General features: G+C 42.9%; 1 protein-coding gene across 1 annotated transcript in view; it reads right to left on the reverse strand.

The window, feature by feature from the left end:
• Positions 1-12,948: 12,948 nt before the first annotated feature.
• LHFPL5 (LHFPL tetraspan subfamily member 5) overlaps positions 12,949-16,845 on the reverse strand; it is a 109,112-nt gene continuing 105,215 nt past the window's right edge. Inside the window, exon 3 of the mRNA XM_085646373.1 lies at positions 12,949-13,170. Within this exon, the coding sequence (XP_085502499.1) occupies positions 13,154-13,170 (17 nt within the window). The 3' untranslated portion in view covers positions 12,949-13,153. The remainder of the gene's footprint in view (positions 13,171-16,845) is intronic.

Raw genomic sequence — 16,845 nt, forward strand, 5'->3', positions numbered from 1 at the left:
AACTGGGCCAAAGGAAGTCTTCAAAGTGCAGCATTATTGTAGATGGCTCACAAGTGCCCCCCAACAGGCCTTCAGTTCTGACAATCATCTAGCTCCCTGCTGCTGTATTTATAAAAGTAAGTAATCAATATTCTTCTGTATGTCTCTGGTGACCTACCTTCATTCTCTCATCGTCCACTTTTTATTTGTTTTAAGAAAAAGTTGCTTAAATTTGAGATGGGGAATGAAACTCTGTGGTTTGCAACCACTAAACTTCTCCAGGAGGGCCTTCTCGATTCCATCAGAGTATTAAAATTGTGTGTTCCTTTCAGATTTATTTTGTTGAGGCACTGACGTATTTTTGGAGCACAGATACACATTCACAGTATTTCAGTGTACTCTGGGTAAACAATATATATTATGTGATACACTCCTTAATTCCTTTTACCATCTTCTTAAAAAATAGTGTTTATAGCTTTTATTATGGAGCTAAGCCTCATCAGAATCCAGGTCTTGGCCTACTCGTCGTTCACAGGAATTCTAATTGTGATGTCTGTCAGTAGACAAGACCTTTACATTTTAGTAAAACTATATATAAAATAATACTTGCTATAAGACACTTTCAGCCAGTCCTCTTCAACCATTGATTTCTTGTTGCATCATTCACATTTTCTCCCTCCCACAGTAGCATACAACATGAGCCAATAGATCAGCCCCCTGCAGCCATTGGCTAACTTCAGTGTGAGTGATGGCATTCTACTCTTTCACAAGAGCATATTCGCACCCAAATTAGTAACCTTCAGTACCAGGTACTAGTATAGCAATGTGTGCTTTTTGGGACAAAAAAAGTTTCTGCTCTTGGCTAATGTTTTTTTTTTATATATTGTCCACTGCCCAGCAGCTCCACCAACAATTAAGTCATAGCTGCCAAGGTTTCAGATTGCTCTGTGTGACATTTTCATAAATTAAGTGTTATTATGAGTGACATTTCAACCACTATGAGTGACACTTGTGAGCAAGTATACCTAGACTGAATAAATGCTACAAATAGCCAAGTGTTAACTGCATACAACACCGGTGTGGAGCGCATTTACACCCAGTCTGTACTGTGCAAAACATGCAAATAGCCTGGCGTTTAGTGTTTCTGTCTCGTGCCTGCACTCAACTATGCTACATAGTAAAGTGTGCTGATGTCCTATTCAATAAAACAGTGGCCATCCTTGCTTACTGGGCCTTCGATATGCGAATGACCCATGACTCTACCTGAAAGTATCCAAGTCACAATATCAATTTAGGAAAAGATTGTCTTACCATCATCCAGGTATTCATGTCTAGTGCCTGCTGCCAGGCGCGGTGCGTCCATTGGGGCGTAGCCCCACTAAGCCACATGGACCCACCGTCAAGCGCAATGCTCACGTCTCGCCAGTAGCGGCTGGTGACTTTTGAAAGTGGGAGGGCAGGTGCTGCACGTAAAAGTGAAATAATTTTGGAAAGAAGGACATGCTGAAATTTGTAATGCAGAGGTGATCTGGGCACATTCTATTTATATGTACGTTTTACGTCTATAGAATGTGCACCGATCAACCCTGCAATACAAATTACATTTATCACCATATCAGGACTATTGGCACGCCACACACAATAACAGACACCAGAACTAGAACCAGCACAGCGCTGAGGGTTCTAACACTGGCAGACCCTGGATGAAGCACACAGGCCTGGCTGCAGTCACACAATTATTTTCACAATCAGAAGCACATAAAGTACATGGATACATAAACAGACAAGCAGAAGAAGTGGACTGCCTGTATTAAATAAAGTAGCATTCTTACCTGGATCCTGCTTGATGATCCGATGGAAGGCAGATGACGCGCGCCAGGCCTCTAAGGCAGCTTGACAAACGAGGCAAGGCACACTTGTACCCACTGTTTTCAGCTTGATCACGGGGTTTCTCTCTGACCAGGCTGAAGCTGGTTGAAGGAAGGAGGTGAATACGAACCCAGCGCAGGAAGCAGTACTTGAAATCCTGCCTCCTATTGTCATAGGGTGACAGTATCAAGGGTCAGCCAGTCAGAGGAGGAGGCGGGATCCTAGAAGAATGTTCTGAGCTACGTCAGAGATCCAGGCGAGCCGAGTATTCGACTGAAGTCCTAGAAAAACAGCTGCATTAGAAAGCGCCTGCTTGCCTTCACCACTGCCTCACAGACACACTCTGCACATGCGTGATTTGGGCGATATTGAAGTCGTCCACCTCACATGCACAGTGTGTGTTTGTACACAGGTGTGCTGCACTGCTACCAGACAGTATAAGTGCCGCAGCCTCAGACCAGTCTTCTTTCAATCTCTTTCTCTTTCTTCTGAGACTGGTGGGTCTCCGCCCCATAAACCCTCATCCAGGAACCGCGCCTGGCGTTAAAACATCTCCATCTCCAGAAACTACTACCATTTCTTATGAAACATGATCAGACTGAACCTATTCAAAAGTGCACTAATTTAGTGCCTCTAAGACTTCAACACATTAACGCTTGATCTAAAATGGGAGAGAGAATGAGATAACCATGTAGTAGCTTGCACAAAAATCTTGTCTCAATTCCGGCTTGCACTTGACCACATTGTGTGATCCTAGGCAATTACGTTTTTCACAGTGCCTTCTTTTCATTCAGCATTACATGAGAACACCTTGAAATATATTATTTTGGGGTGTCCACAGCTAAAAAGCAAAAGAGTATGTTTCTCCAACTATAGTAACACCTTAGGTCACATATAGGGGGAAAAGACAGCTTTCCTTTTGGTTCACTAATAGCAATGTTGTCAGGGTAGGGGTGGGGTATGAATGTTTTTAATTTCATGATTCGAATCTGTCACTTCTAACAGTTGTCACTCAAACTCAATGTAATGGCATTACATAATACACTACATTGAAATGCATTACAAAGATAACATTATAAAGAAATGCACAGTTTTTATTTTTAAAGAGTCTTCATCATATATGTACTGGAGTTTCTGCGGCCAGCATCAGCAAACCCTAACCCCAGATCCCGACCCCCAAAGCTCTGAAGACCAGCTCTGCTCACGACAACCCTGCAGGTGACCAAAACCACCCAACTGCAACAACAAATGGTTTTGAAGTACGCTTTAAAACCGTTTGTTTTGCATTGTGTTTTTTAGAAGTGCTGAAGACAAGAAACGTGGTCTGCTGGTTCCCAGCTCCAAAACCGGCCTCCAGCAGCTGTGTAAACCGGCCCTCACTCTGCTGGCCAACCGGGAAAAACCCTGGATTGTGAGAGTGCCAGTCCAGGCCTTAAAGTTTCCACATGCAAACTAATTGTTTTCTGTTATAGAGTTCTACGAGAGTGCTCGAGACTCTAAGGGGCTTATTTACAAGCCCCCTGCACCGCAGGTCCGTCATGTTGCGTGACGCACTGGCGGCACAACCTGTTGTGTGATATTTACAAGCACACGTAAAGCCACCCTGCGTGGCTTTACGTGTACTTGTAAATATTGCCCTTTTTTCACACAGCACTTTGCGTGCTAGAGGCGTGATATGGGTGTTGCTGTGGGTGTTCCCACGCAACACCCATGTCTACCGATACATTTCCAGATTTACAAGCAATCGTAAACCTGGAAATTCATCAGAATTCTATGCCACCCCAGGGGTGGCGTAGCGAGGCCCAACTAGGAGAAATGTTTTCATTTCTCCCCATTTTTTTATTCTCTCAATGTGTGCTGCATTCTACAGCACGCATTGGAAATGAAAAACACCTCAATTTATTGTTTTTGTGCAAGAAGGTACTCCTTCCTGCACAGAAAAAATCTCCCCACAATGCAGGCATCCTTGCACCATGGTGCAATGGTGCCTGTGCCAGCGCATCGCAGCCATTTGTGCGCCAGCACAGGGAAAAGCACAGAGATGCGACATATTGTTGTAAATATGTTACATCTCTGTGCTTCGAAATGAATGCAGCGTAGTGCAGCAAAATGACTTGCGGCACTGCGCTGCGTTAGTTTCTCGTAAATAGGGCCATAATTCTGAATTTTATTCTTTCATTGTTATCAGCGTAAGCCTTAACACGATAAATTCTACAAATAATAAAACCATTATAATGTATCTAAACTCTAAAATTCATAAACTATGACTTAACAATACAATCATATGCTCATCTAAGTAATGAACAATAAATATCAATAAATCCAATATGTAACAATACAATCAACTATCTCAGTTAACCAATGTTGAAAATAAAAAAATAACATTAACTTTCATGATCCTGAATGCCCAGCCATAGTGAACACAAATCCTAATATCTATCATGAAGTCTTATATAGTAAAGTGCAACAAACATGTATCGAAGCTCTAGGAACCCCTATCCAGCGGTATTGGGGCCGGCCGAGGTTACGCTTGTTTCTAATCTTAGCAGCCACAATCCATGCAGTCCAGATGTAGGTGGTGACTGCAAAATACATCGAAGTCTGGTCTGTCTAATAGCATAGGGTTAGAGCATCTCAGTGATTCAATATATTAGCAGCATCAAGTAAGGGAACAAGCCCTTTCATAAGGGTAGTAAATGTATTGGGGCAGAATAGCATAAAAGGCATGAGTTTCTCTGGCACCTGTGGCACATTCTCGTAGTTCCTCACAGGTCTTAGCATTTTTACACTTGGCAATATATGTTTTTAGTGGAAGTACACCGATCCGAAACTTGATGTACCATGCACGTCGTATTCCTGGGTAGATACCAGGTAGGTAGGTTTCAAATCCAACCTGGTTTTAATTGATAAGGTATCTGTGCATTAGAGAATCACATTTGACAGATTTATAGCTGTCCCCAGTTTTATTCTGCCAAATGCCTGCTAATTGTCATTAGTGAGCCACTATTTATAATGGTGGGATCTTTGCAAATAGCTTCACGGTCAAGTAACTTTACAATATTTCGATCATGGTCCCTCCAGGACAACTTTGTTGCTCCAACATGATAGACTACCTCTCGTAAAAGCTTTCGAATAACCATCCGCCTCTGTAAGCAGACCCAGTATGATATTGGGGCAAAAGCAATGCTATCCAAGACAGGCTTGATATCCAGGTAAATGTTAGCGAGAGGTGTACCTGGGCCCAAACACAATAATGTTCTTAGGAACCTATTCTCAATTTTCTGTATTGCAGTAACATCTTTCTGTCCCCATACGCAAGCTCCATAAGTTGCTACAGCAACTGCCTTTGAGCTATGTACATACAATAAAATACTGGTGGACTGATCCCCAGTCTTTTATTTACACCCAATGACTGCAGCCATCACTTGTTTTAATATAGCTGCTACCTTTTCCCTGTGTGCGATAACACAATAGGCCAGACATTTCACACATGCCCTCACTAAACATTTTTAAAAAGGATGCTGCATTGATAAAAACAAATAAAGAAAACATTGTTATCAGTACATAATGCATGTATGATGTATATATTTTAGTGTGTGATGTAAAATTGTCCCTCATGCATTGTGCTCAAAGCGCTCCATAGCAGCAGGAATAACACACCAAACTGGCAACAGCGACACCTAGGCTGTCCCTAATACTGTTGGTTAGGGATTCCTAGAGCTTTGATACATATTTGTTGCACTTTATGATATAAGACTTTGTGATAGATATTAGGAGTTGAGAGAGGACTGCTCCTCTTTGCGCAGTCCAAGCCCATTCAACATATCATTTCAATATTCGGTATCAATAGGTCTAGACAGCTATGTAGTGAAGCCAGGCCTCAAATGGAAGTAGTTAATAAAACCAGTGATGCATGTAATCATTATTCGGTAATAATCCGAATGAGAAACAGCCAGCCGCAAATCACAGCTTACTTAAAGTAAATGAACTACAACATGGATGTGAATAGTTGACAGTTTATTTCAATAAATAGACCTCCTGATATAATTTTAAAAACGGCCAGTAATTTCTCTGCTCGGGCCATATACTAACAACATTATACATCCTGGAATGTATTCGTTACCTGTTGCATACACTCTCAAACCCCACGATTCCAAAAGCAGACGCCCCTTCCCTCACCAAGCTCCATGAGAGGCGTGTCCCCTTTCTTTTAAAATGACAAATGCCACCCCAGATGCTTGTATGTATGTGCATGTAATCTGTCTGTGAAGTGTTGTTATCATCGTGTGTGTGTCTGGGCATCATGACATGTCTGTGTATAAAGAGCATAAATCTAAATAGTGAAGCAGGTGCAGTGGTGCTGGGGCCTATTTTATCCCAATTAGTGTGTGTTTTTTACAATCAAGGCAGGGATTGGCGGCTCAATTTCCTTGCTTACATTGGAGCCCATAGTGCTCCTGCTATGCCACTGGTGTGATTGTGCCAGTGGGCGGTGTGCCAGGGGGTATCTGTGTAGAGCGTATGTGTGTCTGAGCAGGCACCTGTGTGAGTGCCTTTGTCTTGGTGTAGCACTGTGAGAATTTGTATCTGTCGTGTTAACACATGGCCATCTGTTTGGATATCTCTTTGCTTGTCGGGGGGAAGCAGATTACAGCTGTCTGCAACATGAAGTGAGGTGGGAAGTAGGTCAGCTGGTATCGTTATTTGTAGAAAAGGGTGTTACGCAAACCCACATCTATGCCAGGAAAAACGATTCTCCACAAAGGATCTCCAAGTGATAGTAGCCAAACCTGCTGGACCTCCATTCCCCTTGGTCACCTGTCGCACAGACCCTACTGAGCCCTCAACCCTCTATCGCCATTATAAGTGGAATCATCACTTAGCGTATAATACATCTCTAAAGCACCCCCAATAACCCTAAAGCCCCATGCAGAATCCCAGCAATCATTGGCAATCCATCTGCTTGCTTGTGAACTTCAGATCAGCAGTTAAACATGCAACTGAAACAGGTGAAACTATACTAGCAGATTGAACTGACATTGTATTCGGAAACCTGGCTCAATGATCACTCGACCTGCTTACACCTCCTGGCTACTCCATCATAAGATGAGACAGATCAGGGCATATAGGATGCAGACTAGTGATCATTCATAAAGAAGGCATCTTTTTCAACACTTTCGAGACAACAAACTACTCGACCTTCGAATACCTCGGAGTTGAACTCATAACAAAAGGTGCCACTCCAATCAAACTTCACACCATTTAACACCCACCAACCTTCCACCCCCCCATCATCACTCAATCTTCACCGGAGAACTATCTGAGATGATATCACAGGTCCCTCTAACTTACACCAGTGGTGTATTCTTAGGCGACTTCAGTCTACACAGGAATACCACAGAAGACACCATGGTCCTTAACCTAATAAACCTACTTGACATCAATGACTTCAAGCAACTCTGCAAATCAGGAGCAGAAGAAGTCAGGTCCTGAGAAGCTCCGACTCCCTTCTTATCCCCCCCAAACCGGAAAAAAGCATCCTAGGCTTGTTCTTTTTCAGGAAACCCTCCAAGGATTTAGAAATCACTTCCTAAAGATCTCCATGGTAACCCCTCCTATATTTGTTTCAGACGGAACCTCAGATCTCTATTGCTTAACAAATACTTCAATGCGCTTCCAAGCAAATTTACTTTCTACCCATGATCTCACCACACCGTAAGGATCATTCAATGCGGTCGCTTGACCCACTCAGCATTCCAAACTGTCGCTAACACCACTGAGCTATATTGTTATATTATTCTATACCTTCTAGATATCCCTATATAACGTTGTATTGTTTTTATCTCCTCTGTATATACTATGTTAACCCTCACAAAGCCTGGTATTAGTTCTGCTGAATCTGTTCACATGAACTGTAAAGCGCTCCGATACCTTCAGGTCTAGCTAGTGCTCCATAAAACTCATACATAAATAGCCACACCGGCTCCCTTAGAGCACTGGTATCTTGGAAATGTGATGGTGCCTCCCATAGGACAAGGGACAGAACTTACCCCGCAACATTGGATTTGCTGCTAGTCCATGGCACTGATACCCACCGAGTACACAGCAAACAGACTTTGGCAGGCTGGCCTTGACAAGGGGTGAGCAGCAACTCCTCTCTGCTGCAACCACTGAACCTCAACCAGCTCCTGCCTACTGGTGGTTTACCATGTACCCGCTCTTGCTGTATGTAGTACAAGCAAAAATCATTCAGGACCCTCCTTAGTGTCACTAACTCCCAGTGCCATAAAACATGGCCAAGGAAATTGGTAATCAGTGGTGTGATGCCAGACTGATCTGGGGTGGTATGCAGGAGTCCACCAACAGCAATACCTTTACTTTGAATAAAGCAACTGGAGCCCTGGGGGTCTGAGAGCTCTTAACTATCGCCCATTCTGGCCTGCAGCAACTACAGGAGCTGTTGGTTGTGAACTCCAACATTGACTTGTTTAACTGGATTGTTGGAAGACAGTCTGTCTGTGGTAACTGAACATCAGCATTAAATATATAATTAGAGTGCTCTGCTTCAAAGTGACTGACCATGCGCCTGCGCTTAATTTGTAAAAGAATGAGTGGCAATATTCAAAGCTCTCATAAGCCCGCAGCTGGTGCAATTAATGTTGTTGCGCCGAATACCAAAGCTGTGTAGTCTTAAATCCACCTCATGCCTCTTTAATTCACTATCAGGTATTCTCTGCCCCTTAATCTTACTTTTGCTTTCTCCCATTGTAACAGTTTTACCGTCTTACTCTTCCTTTGTCTTTCTGCTGTATGCGTTTTTCTCTCTGTTGCTCTTGGTAAATGTCTGATGTAGAAAAATAAGTGCCGGTCCTCAAAAATGAGTACCCGTGGCCCCCAGTGACTCAAATTAAACATTGCCATGCACTAAGCAAAAGCGGGCAGACTTGCTAGAGGCTGCACATTCCTGAAGGGGAAATAATGGATAAATGCAGAGGGGGTTTAAAAATAATAGTGGGACTATCCTCTCACAGCATCCTATTGCTTTATAAAGCAAATAACATCCACCTTAGAATGGGTATTTCTTAACCTTCACTAGTAAACCCTATTCTAAGATGGCTGCTACTTATCTTTATAACTGAAAGTTCAGATTGTGGAATGAGGTGTTCATCGACGGCTGCAGTAAGTTAACTTTAACCGGTTGCCCATGGAACGGTCCCTACAAGTGCTAGACTATATTGGGAAGACTGGACGCTGCAGGCAGGAGTTTGTTATTTAAAATGTATACCTTGAGGTTGTGATATCTTTAGGGACATTTTTAGGTGCAGCATTGAAAGAAGAAAAGCTGTAAAAGGTTTTTATCTTGTATTTTTCATACATTCTTTTTTCTGTTTATCGCCTTTAATATAATTTGTTTTTATGGACGTTGTAGGCTTATATGCTTAATTTAAACCTACTATTAGACAACATACTAATTATTTGTCTAACATAAACCAAAAAATATAGTATATATATATATATGTATATATATATATCCGTACAACAAACCTCCGTTCAGGGAGTCCCCAACCCTTCAGGGAAGCCTCTCAAACAGCGGACACGGAGAGGTCCGCCAAATCACTGCATGTGAACAAACAAACAGAGGCCCATTACCGGGGTCAGGAATCTTTTAATCAAGGAAAAAACAGCACTCTTGCTTCCAATAGCCCCTACATGTTTCGGCGCTTCTGCCTTGGTCACGGGAAAGAAGCAATATGTAAAGTGCGTACGTGCATGTAGTTTTAAAGGTCTTGATCACATGACTGTTCAGCATATATCTCCCACAATGCATCGGAAATATCAGGTAAGTTTTGGTATTTTTCGAAAGTTCTCTTTTCCATAGCACAAATAACATAATGAATGCTTCTCTTTCCAATGCATATTTGTGAATCAAATCCAGATGGAACACAGTCACGGAAAATTAAAGTTACCAGCGAAATGCTGAAATGACATGACCTCCCTGTTCAAAAGTCCTGGTCCCGGAACGATCGGTGTAGGAGCTTATCCTCACCAAATCCCTTCCATCGCTGCTGCTTCATTTTCGCTCCATTAGCATAACCCCGGTGGGAGAAACAGCAGTGCGTGGGTCATACTCCTGATTTGAATCCGTACAACAAACCTCCGTTCAGGGAGTCCCCAACCCTTCAGGGAAGCCTCTCAAACAGCGGACACGGAGAGGTCCGCCAAATCACTGCATGTGAACAAACAAACAGAGGCCCATTACCGGGGTCAGGAATCTTTTAATCAAGGAAAAAACAGCACTCTTGCTTCCAATAGCCCCTACATGTTTCGGCGCTTCTGCCTTGGTCACGGGAAAGAAGCAATATGTAAAGTGCGTACGTGCATGTAGTTTTAAAGGTCTTGATCACATGACTGTTCAGCATATATCTCCCACAATGCATCGGAAATATCAGGTAAGTTTTGGTATTTTTCGAAAGTTCTCTTTTCCATAGCACAAATAACATAATGAATGCTTCTCTTTCCAATGCATATTTGTGAATCAAATCCAGATGGAACACAGTCACGGAAAATTAAAGTTACCAGCGAAATGCTGAAATGACATGACCTCCCTGTTCAAAAGTCCTGGTCCCGGAACGATCGGTGTAGGAGCTTATCCTCACCAAATCCCTTCCATCGCTGCTGCTTCATTTTCGCTCCATTAGCATATATATATATATATATATATATATATATATATATATATATATATATATAATATATATCACATCCACAAATCCCGGAAGTGCGGGGCTTCAAACACGGCGGTCCTGGATGGGCTCCGGTGGCCCCAAACATTCAAGACGCAGCTTTCTGAAAATAACGAAAAGGCTAACACTTTGCCTGGTGAAGGCTAACACGTTGCCTGGATTAAAACTTTGTCAATAGCATTCCTGGGTGTCCTGGATTTCTTTTCGTTATTTTCGGAAAGCTGCGTCTTGAATATATATATATATATATATATATATATATTATCTACTGGCGGTCGCCAGTAGATAGTTATAGTTACAGCCTAGTTTCCATAGGAAATCTCAAAATTCTATTTTGAATAACTTTGGCGCCGGTTGACGAATCCTCGCGAAATTTTCAAAACTAATGGGGCGCTCCGCTCAGCTCCTACCCTGAAAGTCTCGGGGTGATTCGTCAAGCGGGGGCCAAGAAAAGGGGCGGTCCCATAACGCATTTTCCCCATGCATTTTTCCATAGGACCTTTAGTCGCAGCTACAGCCCGAACGGCTGGACAGAATTACGTGAAATTTGGCAGAGAGGTAGCCATAAGGTCAAGGAAGTGCCTTTTGCAGGTCTGGTGTAAATCTGTTCAGTATTTCCTGAGAAAATAGCATTTAAAAGCATATCAATATCTATACGCGCGCACCGTGCGCGCACAGTGCGCGCACCCTGCCGTGCGCGAGCACAATTCTGATTGGTTGTTAGATGTCGGTAAACATTCGAATCGGTCGAAACCAGGAAGTGTCGGCCGCCATTTTGTCTCTCGCAGTCTGAGGGGGTGAAAAAAAAAGGTGGAGAACGTGAAAAGGGGGCAGAGTGCCGCGCGTGCATGGCATTCACTGCGAACCGCGGGTGCTCGGTGCGCGAAGCGCACCGAGCGCCCACAGCGTGCGCAAGGTGCGCGCACCTCGCGATTAAAAAAAATAATAATAATTCACGGTGCGCGCACGGTGAAAAACCTGAAAAATAAATAAATAAATAAATAAATAACTTAGCATTTAAAAAACCGTACAAATTCACTGAAAAAACCATAGGTTTCACACACGTTATACTTACGAATTAGCATTTAAAAAACCTTGCAAATTCACTTAAAAAACCATAGGTTTCACACATGTTATAGTTAGTTGGACATTTCACTCGTAAAAAACCAATGAAATTCCCCCGTTATAGTTAGTGCAGGCAACTATAACTCACGCGACCGCAATCCTCTGCTGATGACGTCAGATATTACATCGCTGATGACATATGTGTCTTTATGAAAAATAAATATTTGTAATATATGTATAGCTAAAGATTAATGGAAGAAGACATGGGTAAATAAGTGTCTAAATACAGTGATGTAATATCTGACGTTATCAGCAGAGGATTGCGGTCGCGTGAGTTATAGTTGCCTGCACTAACTATAACGGGGGAATTTCATTGTTTTTTTACGAGTGAAATGTCCAGCTAACTATAACATGTGTGAAACCTATGGTTTTTTAAGTGAATATATATACATTATATATATATATATATATATATATATACACCAGCTTCCTGCTGTCAATTTGCATGCTGTCATACTTCGAAACTAGCAGTGTGCTGCAAGAGTTGCTGAATATGAGAAAGACACTTTGGATATTTTGATTTGCTAAAGTTGAGTCAATTTGCACGCTATTGCTGTACACAGACAGCATGTTTTCAAGTTGCCTTTCTTCTATAGCCATTTACTTAACATGTTATAGGAGGTCTAGTGCCTTTTAGGCATGTGGCCTTATTTTAGCTCAAATGTATCCAAAAGCACTGAGCGGTGTTGATGTAGTGTTCTTTAAAAAGATGAGTTTTCAACTCTTTCGTTAATTGAAGAAGAATTGTCGGGGCCCTGATGGATATGGGGATGTTGGTCCAAATCCAAGGTGCATAGATGAAAAAGGCTGGCGGCTTTGTTCTTTCTTACTTACACTTATCGTCCCCCATCCAGAAGGAGTCCTGGCTGCAGCCATGCCGAGAGCCACCAGAGGTGGTGAGCTTGTCAGCCAGATAAGATGGAATGCAGGTCGTGACAGCTCTCTAAATGATGAAGGTAGTTTTGGAGATGGTGAGCACCGGTAAGTGGAACCAGTAGATTCCATCAGGATGGGGGTGATCTGATCATATTTCTTCAGGCCCTAGATGAGACCTGCTGCAACATAAAGAATGCCGTCTTGGAGGAACAGGCTCAGAGCTGGTACCAGGCCACCTTTGTTTTCTTCGCAGTGTGTTCCTTGAGGGTGTGAGATTGGTGCTCAGCGTGAATCCAAGTGACTTTGCATTGGGTAAAAGTTAGGGTTCAAGGCTTTCACGGTTCATGTCATCGAGCCAGATTTATAATTTTATTTTGCTTTTTTCTCTTGACAAATAACAGTAATTCTGTCTTGCTTTCATCTCTATGTGTAGTTGGTGCAAGTGTGGGTTTTTGTTTTCTTTTTTGCACTCCTATATTGAAGTATCTTTTTAAGCAGGTGATGCAGTTCTCCGTAGCCCTCTGAACATTGGTGAAATTCTCCGCTCCGTTTCTCCATCTTTACTTACTTTCCTCCTCTGAAATGAAAACACATCTCAGGTTAGAATAAAACAATAGTTAGTGAAACATATGTGACAGGAAGGCAATTCTTCAATGGGCATGCTATGCTGCATTGTGATTGGCTAGCCGATTTGATAGTGCAGATGTCGCAAGGATGAAGAGATGGGATGTTCCCCTTCCCAGGCATGCATCCTCAAACAAAGCAATACGTCATGGGGTAGGGGCTCAGGCATACCATTAGGGTAAAAGAGAGGTGAATGCATGGCGCTCACTTCCGGTTCGATGAGACCCGGAAGTGATGCATGGAAGGAACAATATGAGAGACACAGACTGCAAAGGGCAGGGGAGGCTCTAAAAAAGATTCCTGCGAGCCTTTGTCCCCGTCCTGGCGTTTCCCTTCTGTTACAGGAGACGACTGGAAACGTTGCTTAATATAAATGTTTTCTTGAAATTGACCGTGTAGTCCGTCAACCCCCAGTCTGGTTGTTCATCCCCTCACCCACACCTGACAAACAGCACTGAGCTAGCTGGGCATCATTACCAGGCCGGGCCCTCAGTTTGTCTGCTCACTTTGGGCCTCTCACGCCTGCTGTCGGCCTGTCCACTGGTGGAACAAGGTACTGGCTCAAGGACATAGCACACATGAGCATGGACGCCCCTTTTACTTGATGTTCTGATGGTCTTCGCTTGGAGCGGCCCTTGGGTGACCAGAGCTGCGGACAGGGCGGTGGGTTGGTGGTGGGGGTGGGTATGACTGGGCATTCAGGAAGATAGACAGCAGAAGGGACTGTATCTGTCCATTTTTAGTGAGTGCCAATTTAAGGCCCGACTCCCATTGATACTTAACACTCCTACTCCTTCCACTCCTCATCCCTGGACTTTTGGGGGAGGTAGGGTGGGAGGTGTTTGGGGGGGGGGGAGTGAAGGGAATTGGAGCAGATCAGCCTCATCCCAAGCCATTTAGACGTGCGGGAATGAGAACGGTTGTGGGCTCTGCAACGGAAGTGATGAAGTTACCATGGGGCGACAGGAGGGTTCGAGGGGAAGGCTTCCTCTTTCTGCTGTTCTCTGCTCAAGTGGGGACTGTGTTTTCAGAGTAGCAGTCGGGGTAGAGGTAGGTGGGCCTTCAGGCTTATCTCTCCAGTCAGCTCAGCAATCGAGGGAATATTCCAGAAGTGTTTTACAACAAATTCAGATCATTTTATATTGGGGTCTGTCAAAATGTCCATCAAGGCTCATCAGACCCTTCAGGTTCTCCATGAGGCGGTCGCACCTGTGGGTGACTGAGTTGCTGGTTGGGTGATGGGGCCCTCGGATCAGTGGAGTAGTAGTTTAAGTGCTGCTTTCCTACTTGCCACCTCATCTAGTGTTGCGGGCGTTAGGGGAGCACCAGCAGAGAGGGGGGAAGTTGAACAGAACAAGTTAGTAGGAGCTAGTGGGAAGCCGGAGACTACGATGCCCACTCAGCAGGTACATGTGATGTTCAGGAGCTATCCACATACGACAACAATGCGTCTTGGTCTCAAAGGAGTGAGGACTGTGAGAGCAGATGGATGATGGAGACGATTCGGTAGATGATAACTGTAGAGTAGCAGAAGTGGGCAGCAAGAAGGCAGGGGAGGACATTTTAGGCGCATGGAAGAGGATGCAGCATTCAAATGCTGGGGCAAAGCTTACACATGGAGGCAGAGGAGTCAAATATCCTGTGATCCTGCATTGGTGGTGGAGTTAGGTGTGCATTGGAAAAGCAAGTGGAGTGTAGAGAACAGGACAGATATTTGGGCATGAGATAAGCACAACATTGTTTTTTTGTGCTAGCCATTGTGTGGCAATGTATTGACTAATAAAAAAGTAAACATCACTGTTCTTATTGTTGAAGGGTAAGTATCTGGATGAATGCAAATGTGTACCTCCTTCCAATGATGTTGAGACTGTCGTGCATTTATTTTTTGCCCAGTTTGCTAAGTTAGGAAGATCTGGCACAAATCCCTTTTTTGAGCAGATATCTAATCAGTTAAGAAATAAGGATGCTATGCATTTCTCTATTTCAAACTTGATCCACGCATCCTTTTTAGGTCCAGCTGGACAGCGCAGCTCTGCCAGACATTATGTGATCAACCTAAAAAAGGGCTTTAAGATGCACTTCCAGGAAAGGGGCATTGGCTTGGCCCACATGTTTTGATTGGGCAGAAGTTGTGAGCTTCCACAAAAAAGCGCTTGCCCTTAAAGCAACTGAGATCATTTTGTTGATTATTCCAGCTGCCTGAGCTTGAACTTTCAGAGGCACACACATGAAATTGTAATGCTATTGAATAGATAACTCAACAATTTACTGAGTTTTTTTTCTCTTGCTGCAGCACAGATGAGATGGACAGTAATTCACTTCACAATTCTAAATACAGTTTTGTGTTTGAGAGACCAGGGCTGCACTTATCTACATGGATTTTTAGGTGAAGGTTGACAGTGCAACTGTAATCATTGCCTGAACTTATGTGATCAACAAAAAAAAAAGCTTTCAGAGTCCTACTGAGAGAGAGGCTTAGGCTCCACCCACATGTTGGTTCGCTCGAGTGCAGGATTTGATAGGGCTGAATTTGAGTGCTTCCACGTAAAAGACTACTTGTATCGCACTTTTTGGCTTGTGGGAAAGTTTATACTCAATACTGCAGAAATTAGTTAGTTATGGTGGGGATCCAATGACCCGGGCTACAGGCCTGATCCGTTTATTATGAAAGATTTATGATTATGACATATGTTTATTAAAAAGCCACTAGGACTAACATGTTTATTGTGAAAAGCATATGTTAAAGTCAATATGTATTTAAGTGTGGATTGTTATTACTCTATGTTTAAGCCTACAGATAGGTATTTTGTTACATGGTATTGCACGGATTCCAGCAGTAGGCAAGGGCTTTGGTGTGGGCCACCCATGCTGCCAACCACTAGAGGTTTTCACTGTTATGATTCTTGTTAGGCCCTTTCAAGAGGAGTTGTATATTGCTTTGCAAGTTGCATTTTTCTAGATATTTGTAATTTTATAACTGTATGCGTTTTGGTAACTATTTTATGTGCACTTGAATAGGCTGGTGTTGGGTAAAGTGTAAGGCCAGCGTTAAATACTTCATTGGTTTATTGGTAAAAGTCATGCCAAATTTCATAGATTCGATCTGTTTATTATGAAACATTATGACAAAGCCAGTAGGCATGATCTAGTTATAGTGTAGAGCATTAATTAAATAAAATAAGCTTTTATGGATGGATCACTATAACACTGGGCTAAAGCCTTTGGGCAGGTATTTTGTTACAAAGCATTTCACAGATTACTGTGGCAGGTAAGGGTTTTGATGATGGTGAGCGACCTGAACGAACTGTAGGGAAAGAAGATGTGTACTCCAATAATCCTTGTTAGGCTTTCCTAGGACAGATATTATCTTGCTTTGACAACTGTAATTTTGCATATATTTGTACTTTTATGACTGTATGCCAGATGCTTGCCTTCAGGAAAGGTTATGCTCAGTACAATGGGCTTGAGTTGGTTGTGGTGACAAGCCAATGATGGAGGTTGTATACCTGACTGTTTACTATAAAAAGTTATGATAAAAGGCAATAGGCCTGACATATTGTTTGTGGAAAGCATATGTTAAAGTCAATAGGCATTTAAGTATGGATTGTTACAGATAGTTTTTTTGTTA

This window comes from Triturus cristatus, chromosome 3_1, assembly GCF_964204655.1.
Source record: "Triturus cristatus chromosome 3_1, aTriCri1.1, whole genome shotgun sequence".
Taxonomy (NCBI): domain Eukaryota; kingdom Metazoa; phylum Chordata; class Amphibia; order Caudata; family Salamandridae; genus Triturus; species Triturus cristatus.